We start from the raw sequence: 18,932 nt of genomic DNA on the forward strand, positions 1-18,932 counted from the left end.
TCTCCTCACATTTTAAAAAATATATATATATACATATTTTATTGACTTTTTTACAGAGAGGAAGGGAGAGGGATAGATAGTTAGAAACATCGATCAGCTGTCTCCTGTACACTCCCTACTGGGGATGTGCCCGCAACCAAGGTACGTGCCCTTGGCCAGAATCGAATCTGTGACCCTTCAGTCTGCAGGCCACCGCTCTATCTATTGAGCCAGATCAGTTAGGGCTCTCCTCACCTTTCTCGCAGCCCAGGAGAGCCAGTGCTCACAGAGAAAGTGTGCAAGAATGTGCTCTCCACCCCCTATACTGCTCTTGCTTTTCCCTGTAATACTGCCATCTTCTAATGTACCGTGTAATTTACATATTTGTTGTGTCTGTTACTTATTGTCTGTGCTCCTGAGAGAATATAAGCTCTACTGGGCAGGATCTTTGTTTTGTTCACTGATGTAGCCCAGGCACTGGGAACATGCCTGGCACAGGCCCATGCTCATCAGCAGTGCCCTGTGACTGAGTGAGCTCAAGCTCTGGGCAATGGGCCCAGTGAGAAGTCTCTGCAGGGCTTCATTTGTGGACAAGCCAGAGCTGCTGTCACACGCTCACTGCGCAGGCCTTGAGGGTAGCATTCCCCAGGCACAGGTTTCCTTTTCCAGGAAGACCCTGTGCCCAGGTACGAAGGGAGCGCAGAGGGTGCAGGTCTGAGCCCCTGAATATCTGCGACATTTACCAGAATCATTTAATGTTCAGGTCACTTACCTGTGTTGCAAAGACATTTTTAGAAATAATAATATCAGCTTTCCTTTTTATTGAAACAACAAAAGCAAAAATTTTAAACACACATAAACACAATTAAGAAAATAAACCCTGTCACTCAGAAAATCATGGTAGTGTACAATCTCTCATAAGTTTCTTTGTATTATACATGTATTTTTATTTTATTTTTTTAAAGACTTTGTTTTTTAAATATATTTTTATTGATTTCATAGAGGAAGGGAGAGGAGAGAGAGATAAAAAACATCAATGGCTGAAACCGGTTTGGCTCAGTGGATAGAGCGTTGGCCTGGGAACTGAAAGATCCCGGGTTCGATTCCGGTCAAGGGCACGTACCTTGGTTGCAGGCACATCTCCAGTGGGAGGTGTGCAAGAGGCAGCCGATCCATGATTCTCTCTCATCGATGTTTCTAGCTCTCTATCCCTCTCTCCTCCTCTCTGTAAAAAAATCAATAAAATATATTTTAAAAAAATCAATGATGAGAAAGAATCATTGATTGGCTGCCTCCTACACGGCCCCCACTGGGGATCGAGCCTGCAACCCAGGCATGTGCACTTGACCAGCATCAAACCCAGGCAACACTCTATCCACTGAGCCTAACCAGCTATGGCTACATGTATTTTTCAGTGAGCACATTAGACATTACTCTTTTACCTCTTTATGGTTTTGAATCAGACCTCATCTCCATTTTATCTTACAGGATTTTATTCTGGAACACTACAGTGAAGACAGCTACCTATATGAGGATGACATAGCAGATCTTATGGATCTGAGACAAGTACGTTTCTGTATGCAGCAGGGAAGGGAGGGTGCCTGCGAGAGCTTGTGAGTCTTCAGAATATTCTCCCTATTGCATTTGAAGTCTTACGGAATCGCAGATGGTTGGAGGTGATTGGGAGGGGCTGTTGGAATAATCTGTTCTTCTTATAACATAAGGCCACAGAAAGGAAGAGGCCTGCCCACTGGCATGGCTGGGGCTCGATTCTGGCACTCTGGAGTTTATCCCAGCCCTCGCTATTGGTATCATGAACCCCTCCTGGAGTTCATGATACCAATAGCAGGGCCAAGCTGCAAGAAAGAGCGGGTGTGAGCACCTTCCAGCTGTGTGTTCCCTCCTCACCCCGCGGTGCTGGTTCCTTTCCTTGCAGGCTTGTAGGACACCCAGCCGGGACGAGGCTGGGGTTGAGCTGCTGATGAGTTATTTCCTCCAGTTGGGCTTTGTTGAGAGCCGGTTCTTCCCGCCCACCCGGCAGATGGGGATCTTGTTTACGTGGTAGGTGCCTGGGCCTAGGGCTGGTGCTGGGGCTGCCCCCCTTCGGTCACTGCTTGGAGCCTGGGCACCACAGAGGCTCCCCTGCACTGTGGGCCCCTCTCTCTAATTCTCCCCTTGACGCAGCACATGTAGATAAACTAGTGGTTATTTCCAAGGGGACCCAAAGGGAGAAACCTGCAACAGACTTTGCCTTTTGCTTCTCAGAACAAGTGAGCCGAGGAGAAGAGGCATTTTTTTCGTGCTCATTTTATCCTGGGGAAACACGGGGGCTCCGAGGTGGAACTAACAAGAAGCAAGATTCTTGTCCCAGATGAGGTGGGGGCTGGGAATCAGGTTTTGTCCCAATGACAAGGGTGCAAACAGAAATAGATCAAATAAAAAATAAAGCTGAATCTTTAAGATTAGTGTTGCTGAAATACTTTACAGCTGCTGTGCCTGTTCTGAGTGGGGGTGAGAGGAGACTAAGTCCCGGCAGGGAGGGTTAAATTCAGAGTTAAATTATCCCACAGCAGGCCCACTCGATGCCTGTCCTGGGAAAGGAAGGGCAGGTGGCTGTAAAGATCCTGTTAGCTGCCTGCTGGGAAGGTGCTAACGGTGATTTTGCCTCAGTCTTAAATTAACGAGAAGCTCCATGCCTACCTGCTGGTTGATGTGTGAACTTTTAAACAAATCCTAAATCTTTTAGACTTGAGCAAGAATTATGAGGGGTTTGTATTTTATTTAGGAGAAGCCTTATTTTTTTTAAATATGTATTTTAGAACAGTTTTGGATCCACAGCAAAATTGAAGGGAAGGTACAGAGATTTCCCATACACCTCCTGCCCCACACAACACACCCTCCCCAACATCAACCACCAAAGCAGTATGTTGACTTACTACAGTTGGCACAGCATCACCCAGAGTCCATAGTTGACATTAGGGTTCACTCTTGAGGTTGTACATTCTAAATGGGTTTGGATAAATGCATAATGACAAGTATCTACTATTACAGTATACAGAGTCCTTTTACTGCCCTAAACATGGGTTTTTTGTGCTCCACCTATTTGTGTCCCCTCCTCTGCCCCCGCCCATTCCCCTCTGGAACTCTGGCAACCACTGATTCTTTCTCTGTCTCCATTGTTTTGCCTTTTCTAGAATGTCATATAGTTGGAGTCAGACAGTATGTAGCCTTTTCTGATTGGCTTCTTTCACGTAGCAAAATGCATTTAAAGTTCCTGCATGTCTTTTATGGCTGGATAGCTTTTTTTCTTTTTAGTGCTGAATAACAGTCCACTGTATGGATGTACCACAGCTTGTTTATCCATTCACCCGCTGAAGGGCATCTTGGTTGTGAAACTTTACTTTTGTGTGCTGTTGTGCATCTTCAGTGTGATCAGGCCCATCATCTTGTTTGGAAATGAAGGCCTCATTGCATGTGCATTTTTTAATTTATTCAAGAAATAAGTTTTGTCCTCCCCCCCCCCCCCCCCAAATGGTGTTAACTAGCCAAGTAATCTGTATTCTCACAACACATTTCTTTTAAATAGGTATGACTCCCTCACCGGGGTTCCGGTCAGCCAACAGAACTTGTTGCTGGAGAAAGCCAGCATTCTGTTTAACATCGGAGCCCTCTACACACAGATCGGGACCCGGTATAACCGGCAGACACCAGCTGGGCTGGAGGGTGCGATGGATGCGTTTCAGAAAGCCGCAGGTGTGTCTCCGAGAGGGCTGCTGGGTACCCCAACTGAAGTGGGTCTGTGGGTCCTTCCCGGGTCTCATGGGCCTGAAAGTTTCCAGCACAGCTGTAATTTCCCTCCAAGGGAATTCCTTAACATTTTACACCCTGTTGGACCCGTCTGGGTCTGGGTTATGGCTCATGTGCACCGTGAATCCTATGGTTAACGATTAATCCTTTCCAAATGAGTGGCCCTAAGGGTGGCAGTGAATGGAGTGTTCCTATGAGCGCTGTACTGAAGAACAGAGTATAGTGAAAACAGGCTTTTTAAAAAATCATTGGTGCCTGTTACTACTTATGCCTTTACATTTTGCTGATTCTTTGAAGCCTGCCCACCTAAGGTTGCTCTTCTTGGCCCTTGATCAAGTGTCACTTTTTACCAACCTAGGGAGCACCAGGGTGAGAGGCCTGTGCAGTGAGTGGGTCCCAGGTGGTGTCCAGGAGTCCCCTCTAGCAGGGCCTGTGCCGGGCACACACTGGAACCCAGAGGGGAGCAGACAGCCTGCCGCGGTTGCCATCTTTCTGTAGAGCGGTCTGTGCTTTGTGGTAAAACCAGAGGAACCAGTCCGATGGGATTCATGGTTGAGATTTTATTTTAGCTCCAGGTTGATGTCTGTTTATGTTGTGACAGTTAATTTTCTAAAGCATAAAAAAAAAAAAAAAAAAAACCGAGCCGAGGGCCACAGCTTGAAAATTTCCATTGGAATGGGCTGCGCTGATCCTTCCTGCTTCCTGGGCAAAAGCCCTGAATTTCTGAAAGACCAAGTGTTCAGTGTCCCCCGAGAGCCCTCGGTCATTCCTGCCTCCTGCTTTGCCTTCTCTGAAGTCAGGTTTGGACTTTCTCCCAATCATCCCAGGAGCACAGCAATGGACGGGAGCCAGGCTGGGTTTCTTTCTTAATACAGATGTAAATGTTTTGGAAGAGAGCACTATCTTTTTTCTTTTCTTTCTTTTTTTTTTTTTTTTTGAGAGAATTTTTATGAATTTATTTGAGCCAAACTGATGACATTGCCAGGAAGCAAGATCTCAGATGCTCCCTATCATTTTGTAAACTGTGGTAAAAGATACATAACAAATCACCATTATAACAGTTTTTTTGAGTACAGTTCATTAGCATTAAGTACTTTCACATGGTTGTACAACTATCTATCTCCAGGGATTTTCATCATCCCAACCGAAACTCTGTTCCTATTAAACAGTAACTCTCCATTCTCTCTCCTCCCCAACCCCTGGCAAACACCATTCTATTTTTGTCTGTATGAATTCCAGTCTATTCCACACAGCTCATCTCAGTGGAATCATGCAATATGTGTTCTTATGATTATTTCACTTAGCATAATGTCTTCTTCCATATTGCAGCATGTGTCAGAATTTCCTTCCGTTCTAAGGCTGAAAAATACCCCATTGCATGTTTATAGTGCATTTTGTTTATCCATTAATCCATCAATGGACGTTTAAGTAGTTTCTGCCTTTTGGCTATTGCAAAAAATGCTGCCATGAATGTCGTTGCACAACTACCAGTTTACGTCCCTGCTTTCAGTTCTTTGGTGTGTTTCCCTAGGAGTAGAATTGCTGGATCTTACAGTGATTGAAAAACAGATTTTTTAAAGATGCTCCAGGATGCCACTTTTATATTTTTGCTTCTATCATTCTCTGTATTTCTGAGTAGCATGGTGAAATAAATATGATCCCCAACTAATGTGCAAAAATAATTCCAATTGTAGGGGTTTTAAACTACCTGAAAGAGACATTTACTCACACACCGAGCTATGACATGAGCCCCGCCATGCTCAGCGTGCTGGTCAAAATGATGCTTGCACAGGCCCAAGAAATCGTGTTTGAGAAAGTCTGCCTCCCTGGGATCCAGAATGAGTTCTTCATGCTGGTGAAGGTGGCTCAGGAGGCCGCCAAGGTAAGCCTTCCTGGTTCTTGAGGCTCACAGAGGGCAGGACACATTGGTGCGGGCTGTTTGGAAGCAGTGGGCTTCCCATGGCAGCTGCCTGTGACTGGGCAGAGTGCCATCCTGGCCACAGTACTGGCTTGCATTTTCTTGGCAAGCAGTGGCGTTTCAGATATGGATCACTGATTCCATCTGCAGCTTGGCCTAAAAACCGGCATAATGTCAGCTGCCTGATCTCCCTGTTAGCTCTGACACTGACAGCATGAAGCATCCTTGGAGTCGCTCCCAGATTGTGGAGCGGTCTCTGGCAGGGGCTGCTGCATAGAAGAAAGGGCTCTTTTTCTTCATCCCGGTACGTGAGGGCTCCTGTGCCAGGCGCCCCCTCCCCAGCATCCCTTCCGTTGCAGGTGGGAGAGGTCTATCAGCAGCTGCACGCGGCCATGAGCCAGGCGCCAGTGAAGGAGAACATCCCCTACTCCTGGGCCAGCGTGGCCTGCGTGAAGGCCCACCACTACGGAGCCCTGGCCCACTACTTCGTAGCCACTCTCCTCATCGACCACCAGTGTAAGGCTTGGGGGTCGGGGGCTCTGGGCTTCGGTCAGGGTTGTGTTTTTCCTGCTTCCAGGAGATTATGAGCTGGACAGGGGCTGTCTTTGTGCCCTGGAGAAGCTCACAGCTTAGGGGCTGAGGGTGGGAAGTACATGTTGGTCCAAATAGCGGTCACATAGGCCAGGGAGTAATTAGGCATTAATATGTTTCCACTGTGGGAGGAAAGGGGGAAGTTAATTCTGCCTAGGATGGAGCAGGTGATGGTAAGGAGATCTAGAACAGGGTGAAGACCTGGGCATAAACTAGGAGGCATTTGTCTGAGGCACAAAATCTAAGGGCATGCCCCAGAACTCAATAATCAAGATAAAATTGTAATGTGACATTTTAAATGAATCAAAATTAATGCCAAAAAAAAATTCATGGTGATAAATTTATTAAAATTGACTTGAGAGGGAGGGAGAGAGAAACATCGATTGGTTGCCTCCCATATGCATCCTGACTGGGAAAAGACCCTGCAACCTAGTATGTATCCTAACCAGGAATTGAACCCACAAACTTTTAGTGTACTGGACAGTACTCCAATTGAGCCACACCAGCCAGAGGTGATCAAAATATTAAATAAAGATGGAGGCCCTGGCTGGTGTGGCTCAGTTGGTTGCAGTGTCCCATGCAGCGCAGGGTCGTGGGTTCAATTCCCAGTCACAGCATGTACCAGGTTGCAGGTTCGATTGCTGATCAGGTGCATACAGGAGGCAACTGATTGATTCTCTCTCTCTCTCTCTCTCCCTCTCCCTCTCCCTCTCCCTCTCCCTCTCCCTCTCTCCCTCTCTCCCTCTCTCCCTCTCTCCCTCTCTCCCTCTCTCCCTCTCTCTCCCTCTCTCCCCCTCTCTCCCTCTCTCCCTCTCTCCCTCTCTCCCTCTCTCCCTCTCTGCCTCTCTCCCTCTCTCCCTTCCTATCTCTCTCTCTCAAAAAAAGTATAAACAAACAAATAAATAAATGAATAAGGGATTGGTTACTGTGCTATGCTGAAGCAAAAAGAAATTTTGATTTTTTGTTTACATGGATTTTTTGCATTGATTTTGATATTTAGAAACTTATATTAAACAATTATATACTTCTTGAGATTTTGGCACCCCCTTCAATTTTCAGCTGGAGGTGTGTGTGTCCCTCTTCTCACCCTCGTTTTAGCTCTGATCTCAGGTCGGTGGGAATTTTGTTGTAATTAGTACTAATCAAGGCAGCCCCCTGCATAACGAAGAGAATAACCTCTGGAGCCAGACTCCCTGTGTTCATATCTTAGCTCTGCCATTAATAGCTGTGTGACCGTGGGCAGGTTACTTAGTAGCTGCTCTGTGCCTCAATTTTCTCATCTTTAAATGAGGATACAAAGGGGACCTACCTCGCAGGGCTGCTGTGAAGACAGTGCCCGTGTGTAAAGCTAAATAGTGCCTTGTATGTCGGTGGGCTCCCTAAATGTGTCAGCTGCTACTTCCTGCTGGTGTATTATGTAGTCTGCCAGGCAGGTGCGCCATGTGAACCAACGCAAACACAGTGCTTCGGTGGAGGTGCCAGTCACACAGCAGTTGGACTTCTTTGTACAGTCATGGACAGTTTTTCATTTGAGTTGGACTTTGAGCTCTTAGGAGGACTTTTTTTTTTTTTTTAGCTGATCAAGGAAGGAAAGAGCAGCTGCCTGAGCTCTGACATGGAGGCCAAAAGTGTTGAGCGTAGTGGGGAGTGGTTTGGTGAGGTTAGAGGGAGGCATGTTCCAGGGGCGGTGCAGGCCCAGAGGCCGGCAGAGGTTTGAGGTGAGGCTGTGATAGGAGGTTCCTCGAAGTGGCTGGGTTGGAGGGGTTGAAAGCGGGACCTCAAAACCAAATTATGAGCCCTAAATATGCAAGGACTTGTGGAGTTTATCCAGGGGCAGGAAGGAGACCTGTTGTCTTGTATCCCAAGTGCCTTGTAAAAGCTGAAGATGTGGTTGGAAGAGAAACCTCTAAGGGGCCTGTGGTGCCGTCTCCGGAGCCCTCAGCCGAGTGCGCGGGAAGGGACTCATCCCGGCTCTTGTTGCAGTGAAGCCGGGTGCGGACGAGGACCACCAGGAGAAGTGCCTGTCCCAGCTCTACGACCTCATGCCGGAGGGGCTGACGCCCTTGGCCACGCTGAAAGACGCGGGCCAGCGCCGGCAGCTGGGTGTGTATGGGCTCTCCCGCCCCTCCCTTCTGGTCCTGCTCACAGAGCCTCAGGCATGTCTCCAGGGCAAGGCTTGGAGAGCAGAGGTCCAGAGTCATTGTGGCCATTGTGGGCTCAGAAACCATGAGGCGTAGTCCTCTCATCTCTCCGGGCTTCCAGAGCTGTGTTCTCACAGGTTCCGCGAGGGCCAGTCCTCCCAGTGGACAGCTTTGACAGTCTTTCATCACCCCTCAGGTGGAGGGACGGACACAGTAGTTCATTTTCTCAGGTCACACCTGAGAACTGATAATGAATTGTCCTGGCTTGGTCTCTACCAAGTCTCACTACCACCCCTCCCCCTACCTACCCACCCGGCCACATAGTTTCCCCATCTCAGTGATGGCAACTGCATCCTTCTAGGTGTGCAGACCACAAACCTGGACTCACTCTGTTCTCTCTCCCCACAACTGATTAGCAAATCCCATTGACTCTACCTAGAAAGCCAGCTGTTTCTCACCCTACACCCTGATCCAAGCCACACTCATAGAGTATTTACTAAACTGACGTAGACTTGCTGAACCTCACACAATCCTATGAGATAGATATGGCATGATCTCCATATTTCAGTCGAGGAAATAGTCCCAGAGAGGTTACACAGCTTGCCCAGCTATTTGCAGAAGCCTCATAGCTGATCTTCCTGCTTTTCTCTTTGCTCCTTCATAGTCCATTCACAAGGTCAAGTCACATCAGTCCCCTACTTACACCCTGATGGACTCCCACCTTACTCACAGTAGGAGCTAAGTCCTCACCCTGCATGGACTTGGTTCAGCCCCTGCTCCTCTCTGCCCTCACTTCCTACCCTTCTCTGCCTCACTCCCAAGCTCCTTGCCCTTGAACGCATAGGCATGGTCCTGCCCCAGGGCCTTTGCACTTGCTGTTTCTTCTTTCAGGAATGCTCTTCTGATAGATATCATCATGGCTTCTTCCTTACTTCCTTCGGGGCTTTATTCAAAAGTTATCTTCAAAAAGGTCTTACCTGATCACCCACCATAGAAGAGCAACTTTCCATTCCCAGTGTTCTCTTGCCACATCTGCCTACCCAGTTTCACATTTCTCCATAGCCTGATTGCCACACATTCCATCGCATACTGCTTTGTTAATTATCTGTCTTCAGCCATGAGCATGTAAGCTCCATGTATGCATTGCTTTATCTCCACTGCCTAGAACATTCAGAGAATATATGGTGAATGGCTGTTTTATGTACGTAAATGAGCACATTGCACGTGCACTTTAGAGAGACTTAAGCCATCTGGGCAGATTCTTCAAAAAAGAGAATGCCCACCTTTCTGGGCTGGTCCTTGGGCACTTTGGCTTTCCTGGAGGTACTTGTGCTGCACTGTCACATGGTGTTGCTTTCCTGTTGGCAGGCAAGTCCCATCTGCGCAAAGCCATCACCCATCACGAGGAGTCCGTGAGGGGCGTGAGCCTGTGCAAGAAGCTCCGCAACATCGAGCTGCTGCAGGAGGTGCTGTCCGCGGCACACCAGCGATCCCAGCTCAAGTACACTCAGCACCAGGAGGACGATGACCTGCTGAACTTGATGGATGCTCCTGACATTATTTGTGAGTGATCTGGGTGCCTGTGCCAGGTACCGAGTGTGCCCGGTGTGAGGAGCAGTGACACGTGGGGCACACTGCTTTTATTAACTCACTCTGCAGGGGCTGGGCACTGGGAGGAGCAAAATGCTCCTTGTGCCTGAATCCAGGGTTGTTTTTTATAGTCTTGTCCTTGCCAGCCCCTTGGTGGCTTCTGACTCCCCTCCTGCCCCTTGCTGCTCCTCACGGTGTCCGGGTGCCCTGTCACCTTGTCCATTCTCACGTCCCTCTCCACCCCCTTTGCTGACTTTTCCTTAAAGTCGCCCAACCTCCTTGGAGTTCCAGTCATCACCTCCACTCAGGAGACTCCCTTTCGTGTTGACATTTTTGCTATGCTTCACACCCACCCACATTCCATCTTGTATAATTTCGACATCTGCCTTTTACAACTGGTTTTATCAAACCTTTTATTGGTTTGAAAACCAATGCATCCTTATTCTCTCTTCTAGGCTTGCTCCTTCTCCTGTTTACTCCATCTTTTATTAGCACCAACATGTATTTTTCTTCAGAGACAAAAGTTATTTTTATTATGAAATGGCACCTAAAACTTTCATTGATATAGTAGAACCAGGGGATACAGGAGGAATTCTTCAAAACCTAGTTCATTGAGCCCTAGCTGGTTTAGCTCAGGGGATAGGGTGTCAGCCTGCAGACTGAAGGGCTCCAGGTTCGATTCCAGTCAAGAGCACATTCCCAAGTTGTGGGCTCGATCCCCAGTAGGGGGTGTGCAGGAGGCATCTGATCAATGATTCTCTCTCATCATTGATGTTTCTATCTCTCCCTCTCCATTTTTCTCTGAAATAAATTTAAAAAGTATATTAAAAAAATAAAATCAATAAAAAATTTAAAAAAACAGCCTCGTTCATCAGTGTGTGTTTGTAAAAAAACACTTAAGATTTACCTTCTTAGCAAATTTTAAGTATACAGTATGGTATTGTTAACTATAGTCACCATGCCGTAAGTTAGATCTCTAGAGCTTACTCATCTTGTATAACTGAGACTTTGTACCTTTGACCAATATCTCCTCATTTCCCCTACCACTACCCCTAGCATCTAGCATTCTGCTCTCTGCTTTGATGAGTTGGACTATTTTATTCGTTTTTTTTTTATTATGGTTTTTAAAAAAATCCTCACCCGAGGATATTTTTTCCATCGATTTTCAGACAGTTGAAGGGGGAGGGGAGAGAGAAAGAGAGAAATATCGATGTGAGAGGGACACTTGGTTGCCTCCTGCACGTGCCCTAATCAAGGCCCGGAATCGAACCCGCAACCTTTTGGCCCCTGTGCGAGTGCTCTAACCACTGAGAAAAACTGGCCAGGGTGAGTTGGACTATTTTAGATTCCACATATAAATGAGCAAGGTTTGCTGCCTCTTCCCTTCAGAGCAAAGATTCAGACCTGAACTTTGATTTTTAAAATTTATTTTGAGAGAGATAAAGAGACATTGATTTGTTGTCCTACTTATTTATGCATAAATTGGTTGATTCTTTTTAAAAATACATTTTTATTGATTTCAGAGAGGAGGAGAGGGAGAAAGAGATAGAAACATTAATGATGAGAGAGAATCATTGATCGGAGGCCTCTTGCATGCCCCCCACTGGGGATCGAGCCTGCAACCTTGGCATGTGCCCTGACCATGACCGAACCCTGACCTCCTGGTTCATAGTTCAATGTTCAACCACCGAGCCATGCCATCAGTCTCATTGGTCATTTCTTGTATGTGTCCTGATGGGATTGAACCTGCAACCTTGGCATATGGGGATGATGCTCTAACCAACTGAGCTACCTGTCCAGCATCGAGGATAACTTTTTTTTTTTTTAATATATTTTATTGATTTTTCACAGAGAGGAAGAGAGAGGGATAAAGAGTTAGAAACATCGATCAGCTGCCTCTTGCACACCCCGCACTGGGGACGTGCCCGCAACCAAAGTACATGCCCTTGACCCGGGACCCTTCAGTCCACAGGCTGACGCTCTATCCACTGAGCCAAACCGGTTTCAGCGAAGATAACTTTTAACTACAGAAATATTTATACTCTCTCTTTTAACCTTATTTTCTAGCTAAAACTGAGCAAGAGGTTGAAATTATAGTGCCACAGTTCTCCAAGGTGACCGCAACAGACTTCTTCCAGAAATTGGTATGTTGAGTGCTTATTTTATAATGACCTAAGGGACAGCTTTTATGTGTTGCAAGTATGTAAAAGGTTATTTTTAGATATTGTAGATCGGGGATGGGGAACATCTGGCTCTGCTATGGCAACTGCAGGCAGGACTCGGAATTAATGAACTTAGGAGCTTTTTTCATAGCAACATAATTTTTAAGATGATAATTTTGTTTGGCTCTCGAATTATGTTATCAATATCCAAATGGCCCTTGGCAGAAAAAAAAGTTTCCCCAGCCCTGTTTTAGATTTTCTTAATTAGGGATTTTAAGTAAGACAGTTTTATTTAAAATATATTGGCTATTTTAGAGAACATGGCAATTCATGTTCTTGTATGACTGCTGTAGCATGTATTACCTCAGATGGTGTCATTACATTAGAGTCTGAGCCAGCTGCATGACATCTGCAAAGACAACAAGGCAACATTCCCTTTAGCTTTCAAATGCCTGACTCAGCCTTCAGATCCCACAGCTAATGATGCTCTGTTCCAAAGGGTCCTTTGTCCGTGTTCTCGGCTAACAAGAGATGGACATCTCCTCGAAGCATTCACTTCACCGCAGAAGAGGGGGACTTAGGGTTCACCTTGAGAGGAAACTCTCCAGTCCAAGTCTACTTCCTGGATCCCTACTGCTCTGCCGCGGTAAGTGTGTGCTGGTCTAGGCGGGGGCAAAACTCACTGGCATCTTTGCAAGCAGTCAAACTGGTAAAATACAAAGAAAGCTGCCCAAACAACAAACTTGTGGGTGAATGACGTAGGGTTTCTTTATTAAAAAGGCTTCTATGGATGTTACATATGCCTAAAGAGGAAAAGATTTTTATTTCTTAAAGAAAATTTATGCAAATATCTATTTTATTAATGAATTTGGAAACTGATTCCAGGAACTGAATGAGCAGAATGTTGATTTTTATTTACATTATACTTTTGTAGCTGGCAGGAGTCAAGGAAGGGGATTATATTGTTTCCATTCAAAATGTGGATTGTAAATGGCTGACCGTGAGCGAGGTTATGAAACTGCTGAAGAGCTTTGGCGAGGACGACATTGAGATGAAAGTTGTGAGCCTCCTGGACTCCACCTCATCCATGGTGAGCGCTGACACCCCTGGTAGTAAAGAGCAAAGTGGGGTGAAGTTGGTGTAACCTCAGAGGTCTTTCCCGGTCCCTCTTCCTCCTGCCTGCATTTGAAGCATGCCACAAATGACTGAACTCCTAAGCTTGCCATTGCTGGGATGTGCTTGCCGTGGGTCAGAGAGTTCTAGAAAACTTGTATTATTGATCCTGTAGATAAAATAACCAATAGCCTTGTTTTCCAGATTATATCCTTTTAAAAATTTTTTTATTGATATCAGAGAGAAAGGGAGAGAGAGAGCAAGAGATAGAAACATCAATAATGAGAGAATCATTGATCCACTGCCTCCTGCAGGCCCCTACTAGGGATCTAGCCCACAACCCTGGCATGTGCCCTGATCAGGAATCAAACCGTCACCTCCTGGTATATAGGTCAACCTCAACTACTGAGCCATGCCAGCTGGACCTGAGTATATCCTTTTTTTAAATTTTTTTTATTAATATACTTTGTTGATTTTTTACAGAGAGGAAAGGAGAGGGATAGAGAGTTAGAAACATCAATGAGAGAGAAACATCGGTCAGCTGCCACTTGCACACTCCCTACCAGGGATGTGCCTGCAACCAAGGTACATGCCCTTGACCGGAATTGAACCTGGGACCCTTGAGTCTGCAGGCTGACTCTCTATCCACTGAGCCAAACTGGTTAGAGCCTGAGTATATCCTTTTTAATGACAAAAGTAATACATATTCATAGTAAAAATATATTCAAATGGTACAAAAGGCTTGTCATTTGACAGATCCTCTCCACCTGTCAAAGATAACATTGCTGTTCCCTGTGAGATCTTGGGACATGTTTGATGCCTGTGCAAGTTCATGTGGAGTTATAGCCTTTCTTCCCCCCAGTGGAAGGAATCACACTTTGCTGCATTTGACAGTGTACCTTAGAGATTTCCCTCTGTAACAACATTCATTTATTCATTCAGCAAATATTGATTGAGCATTAGCTGTGTGCCAGGCCCTTCTTAGGTGTTGGAACTACAGCTGGAACTAGACAAATAAGGTTCCTGCCCCCACGAAGCTGGCACTAAATAAGCAAATGATTATGGTTGTGATTTCGATAAGTGCTGCAAAGAAAAGGTGTGACATAATAGGATGATTGGGGGTAGGGAGTATAATGACAAGTTCAGGCAGAACTTTCACAAAGACTGGAGTGACGAGGAGGAACCTCTGTATTTGAAGAGGTATAAGAGGAGCATTCTGGGCAGGGGGCCAGCAGGTGCAGAGACCCTGTGGCGTGATTAAGCTCCCGGTGAAGGAACAAAAAGAGGGCCTTTTGACTAGAGCATCGTGATGACAGGAAATGAGGTGGGAGGGAGACAGCCTCATTGGCAGCAGTGGGACTTTGGAATCCATTAAACCTTTGAAGAAGGGAATGAAATGATAGGATGTTTACTTTAGAAGAATATCTGCCTGGAGGCTGGCCACGTGGCAGCAGGGTAAGCTGGTTAGGCAGTCATCAGGTCAGTGATGCTAGCAGCTTAGACTAGGAGGGGTGGCAATGGCAGTGGAGAGAACTGGATGCACCTGAGACATACTTTCAAGTGGAGCTGCAGAAATTTGTAGATGATGTGTGTTTTTTTTTAAATTAAATTATTATCTTTGTACATATACCATTGCCCCCCTCTCCCATACATGTCCTCCCTCCCCAGAGTTTTGTGTCCCTTGGTTGTACTTATATGCATGTATACAAGTCCTTCGGTTGATCTCTTATCTCTCCCAGATCTCCTTAACCTCCCCACTGTAATTTGACAGTCTGCTTGTTGCTTTACTGTCTCTATATCTTTTGGTTCTTCAGTTTATAATGTTCTTTATCATCCATAAATAAGTGAGGTCATGTGGTGTTTCTCTTTCATTGACTGGCTTATTTCACTCAGCATGATGTTCTCCAATTCCATCCAGGTTGCTGCAAATGATGAGAATTTCTTTTTTATGGCAGCATAGTATTCCATTGTATAGATGTACCATTGTTTTTGGATCCAATCATCTGCTGATGGGCACCTAGGCTGTTTCCAAATCCTAGCTATTTTGTAAATTGTGCTGCTATGAACATAGGGGTGCATATATCCTTTCTGATTGGTGTTTCTAGCTTCTTGGGATATATTCCTAGGAGTGGGATTACTGGGTCAAATGGGAGTTCCATTTTCAGTTTTCTGTGGAAGCTCCATATGTTCTCCATAGTGGTTGCACCAGTCTACATTCCCACCAGCAGTGCACGAGGGTTCCTTTTTCTCCACAACCTCGCCAACACTTGTCATTTGTTGATTTGTTGATGTTGGCCATTCTGACAGGTGTGAGATGGTACCGCATTGTTGTTTTGATTTGCATCTCAGATGTGTGTTTAAAAAGAAAAAGAAAAAAGATGGTAGAAAGAGAGATGATTCCTTAGTTTTTGGCGTGAACGGCTGCGTCATTTTTTATAATGATGAGGAACAGGGGTGGAAGTGAGAGAAAAGAATTCTGCTTTGACTGTTTCGTATGCCATTAGACATCTAGATATAAACGTAAAGTTGGTGGCTGGATGTTCATATCTTCAGTTTAAGGGAGAAGTCAGAGCTAGAAGTAAATATTTGAGAACATTCAGCATAGTGATGATATTTGAGAATCTTCAGCATAGTGATGATATTTAAGCTGGAAGAGACTGAATGAAATTGCCTGTGAGGGGTGAGGCCTGAGACACTGCAAACATCTAGACTCTAGAGGTCTGTTAGAAGTGGTGCAGAGGAGGAGGGCGAGTCAGAGAGATTGGGCAAAAGGTACTTCTGAATCAAGAGAAGAAAATCCTGCCTGGAGAGAGTGGCCCACCGTGTTGCACAAGTTAAGGGGTGGAGAGTGAGGGAGGAGGAGCATGTCTAGTTGGCAGCTAGACAAAAAGACGAAAGGAGAGATGGCAACAGAACTCAAAGGGTTGGAGAGTGAATGGATTGTGTGATTTCACCAATAAGAAATGTGCAAATAGGAAAGTCCACAGAAACAGAATGTAGATTCGTGGTTGCCAGGGGCTAGGGTTGGGGAATTGGGAATGGGGAGTGACTGCTCATGGACAGTTTCTTGGCTGGGGGCGGGGGGAGGGGTTGGAAAGGTTCTGAAATTAGATAGTAGTGGTGGTTGCACAGCTGTGAATATTCTAAAAACCACTGAATTGCATTAAAATGGTAAATTTTATGGGATGTGAATTGTATCTTAATTTAAAAAATAAAGTCTGTGGATTCACGGAGCACCTTGGGAGAGGGGATCATGAGAAATGGTACTTTAGGGGCAGACTCCATAGAATTGATGGACAAGTGATCAAGATCCTAACCAGAAAGAGAAAAGAGGTTTGTCTAAAAGGAGGATGAACAAAGGCTGGGCTCTGGGCTGAAGAGCTGGAGTAGAGGCACGACAGAGAGAGAGGCGTGGCTTCACAGGGCCCGGCCCCTGAACCGAGATGGAAAGGCTTCTTTCCGGCTAAGGGAGTGGTGGTGAAAACCAAGGATCTGCCTAGATTTGAGTCCTGGCTTTGCTGCCAGTTGTGTGACTTTGGCCAATTCAGGGGACAGCTCAGCCTCGGGGAAATGGGGAAAACAGTGCCTGGCATGCGATATGTTTCCGTTCATATACGGCAGGTGTTATAATAACCATTACTATGTGGTTAATCCTTCCTCCCAGCAAGGTTTCTAGATAATAACATTTGAGCATTGGTTTTTGTTTGTTTGTTTTTTAAATATATTTTTATTTATTTCAGAGAGGAAGGGAGAGAGATAGAAACATCAATAATGAGAGAGAAACATTAATTGGCTGCCTCCTGCACACTCCACACTGGGGACCGAGCTTGCAGCTCGGCATGTGCCCTGACAGGGAATTGAACCATGACCTCTTGGTTCATAGATCGACACTCAACCACTGAGCCACACCAGCCAGGCATGAGCATTGTTTTTAACTGCTAAACCTTTTCTTCAAACAAAACCAAATAACGAGAATAGAGCTGAGAGCTCTGCTGAATTGATTATCGGCCTTTCCTCCCCCTCCCCCCGCCCCAAAAAACACATTCTCTCTGGATCACAGTGGGTATCCCCTGGGACTCCTTTGTGGAGCATATTTTTGAAAACTGCTGATATAGTGGAATCCTAGGCATGGAATCAAAAAGAACTGGAATCAGGCCTTCTCTGCTATTAACAAGCTATGTAGTCTTCCGTAGGTTAATACCCCTTCCTTGGCCTCAGTTTGCTCATCCATGTAATGTAGAAGTTGACTAGGGCTATAGTTTCTTTCTTTCTTTTCTTTTCTTCTTCTTCTTCTTTTTTTTTTTTTTAAAGCTATTTTATTGATTTTTACAGAGAAAAGGGAGAGGGAGAGACAATTAGAAACATTGATCAGCTGCCCGCAACCAAGGTACATACATGCCCATGACTGGAATCGAACCTGGGACCCTACTCTATCCACTGAGCTAAATCAGTTAAGGCATAGAGCTATGGTTTCAAACTGCTCCATAAAACCCTGAGAGTTCCATAAAGCCCCAGGAAGATGAGAGGAAAACAAATGAATGGGGGAAGGGAAGACCTAAGGGAGCAGAGCCATTGGGGTGGCAGCTGGGGTGAGAGGCGGACCTAGGGAAAGAGGAAAGGGAAGCTTTTCAAAGAAGGTGGTGGTGGTGTGTGTAGGTAACAGCAAGCTTGTGTGGGAAAGGTTTGGGAGACCTGTGCAAGGAGGGAAAACCTGGAGGAAGACAGCGCATGAGATCCAGGTACACCAGAGGGCTTTTCTTTGTGGACAGATGCAATTACATGTAAGGCAAGGGTATCAGGAGGCATGTGCGGGGCTTGAGAGAAGGTATCTAGGAGAAAAGAAATAAAGTTACTGGGGAAATGTAGGAGTGCCAGGTAATGGGGTGCCCAGTAAAGCTTTGGGATCAGGGTTAGAATGTCAAGGGAAGCCAGTCAGCTTGGTAAATATCCTCCAGTAAGGGCATCTGTTTAGGTGCAGATGTGGGGGAGGCAGTGAGTGTTGAATTAGAGTTGACATTTACTGGTGGAATTGGGTAAGGGAATTGTTTCCAGGGAGGGGTTATTCTGTATAATGGACTTTAATCGGGTTGAAGGTTGAAAATGTTTGCAGGTATTAAATCTGCCTCCAGGAGTTTGTCTTATTGTTTTTGAGAGCACGTGTGTCCTGTAGATCTTTTGGGATTAATGGCAGTTTTATAGGAAAGGGAGCAGGATCTTATCCAAAGGAGCCATGTATTTTATAGTGAAGAGGGACATTTTATAGTGAATACCCTCCTTTATTGCTGCATCACTCAAATTCCTTGATTTATATTATGAACAATGTACCCAACCACTTAGGTCTGTTGTATGTATACTTAACATAAATGGCCTGATTTCAGTGCCTGGAACAGAGATGTTTGATAAACATTTGGTGAACAAAGCAATCTCACTGTTAGGCAAGCCCTACAAGCAGGTGATAACCTGTGCGGCGCCAGCACAGCCAAGGGTTAGGTGAGCCTGAGGAGGGGTGGTGAAGGATTAAAGAAAAGATAGACAAGAGAATACAGCTGGGGCTCGGTGGATCTCCTGGGCCTGGATGTGGACAAAGACCCAGCTTGTAAGCTGAGGCTTTATTTTATAGTGAGATCAAAA

At 45.7% G+C, this 18,932-nt stretch overlaps 1 protein-coding gene across 3 annotated transcripts in view; it reads left to right on the forward strand.

Annotated features, from left to right (window-relative positions):
- Nucleotides 1–18,932, forward strand: part of RHPN2 (rhophilin Rho GTPase binding protein 2) — a 55,126-nt gene that overhangs the window by 33,934 nt on the left and 2,260 nt on the right. Inside the window, exons 5-14 of one of the 3 annotated variants that reach the window (XM_036440614.2) lie at nucleotides 1,468–1,545; nucleotides 1,916–2,040; nucleotides 3,566–3,732; nucleotides 5,481–5,668; nucleotides 6,064–6,220; nucleotides 8,279–8,398; nucleotides 9,805–9,999; nucleotides 12,094–12,170; nucleotides 12,688–12,834; nucleotides 13,123–13,278. In XM_036440614.2, coding sequence (XP_036296507.1) covers nucleotides 1,468–1,545; nucleotides 1,916–2,040; nucleotides 3,566–3,732; nucleotides 5,481–5,668; nucleotides 6,064–6,220; nucleotides 8,279–8,398; nucleotides 9,805–9,999; nucleotides 12,094–12,170; nucleotides 12,688–12,834; nucleotides 13,123–13,278 — 1,410 coding nt within the window. The remainder of the gene's footprint in view (nucleotides 1–1,467; nucleotides 1,546–1,915; nucleotides 2,041–3,565; nucleotides 3,733–5,480; nucleotides 5,669–6,063; nucleotides 6,221–8,278; nucleotides 8,399–9,804; nucleotides 10,000–12,093; nucleotides 12,171–12,687; nucleotides 12,835–13,122; nucleotides 13,279–18,932) is intronic. The other 2 variants (XM_036440615.2, XM_045582577.1) reach the window with 2 other exon arrangements.

The sequence above is a fragment of the Pipistrellus kuhlii genome, unplaced genomic scaffold (assembly GCF_014108245.1).
Source record: "Pipistrellus kuhlii isolate mPipKuh1 unplaced genomic scaffold, mPipKuh1.p scaffold_m20_p_17, whole genome shotgun sequence".
In the NCBI taxonomy this organism is placed as follows: Eukaryota; Metazoa; Chordata; class Mammalia; order Chiroptera; family Vespertilionidae; genus Pipistrellus; species Pipistrellus kuhlii.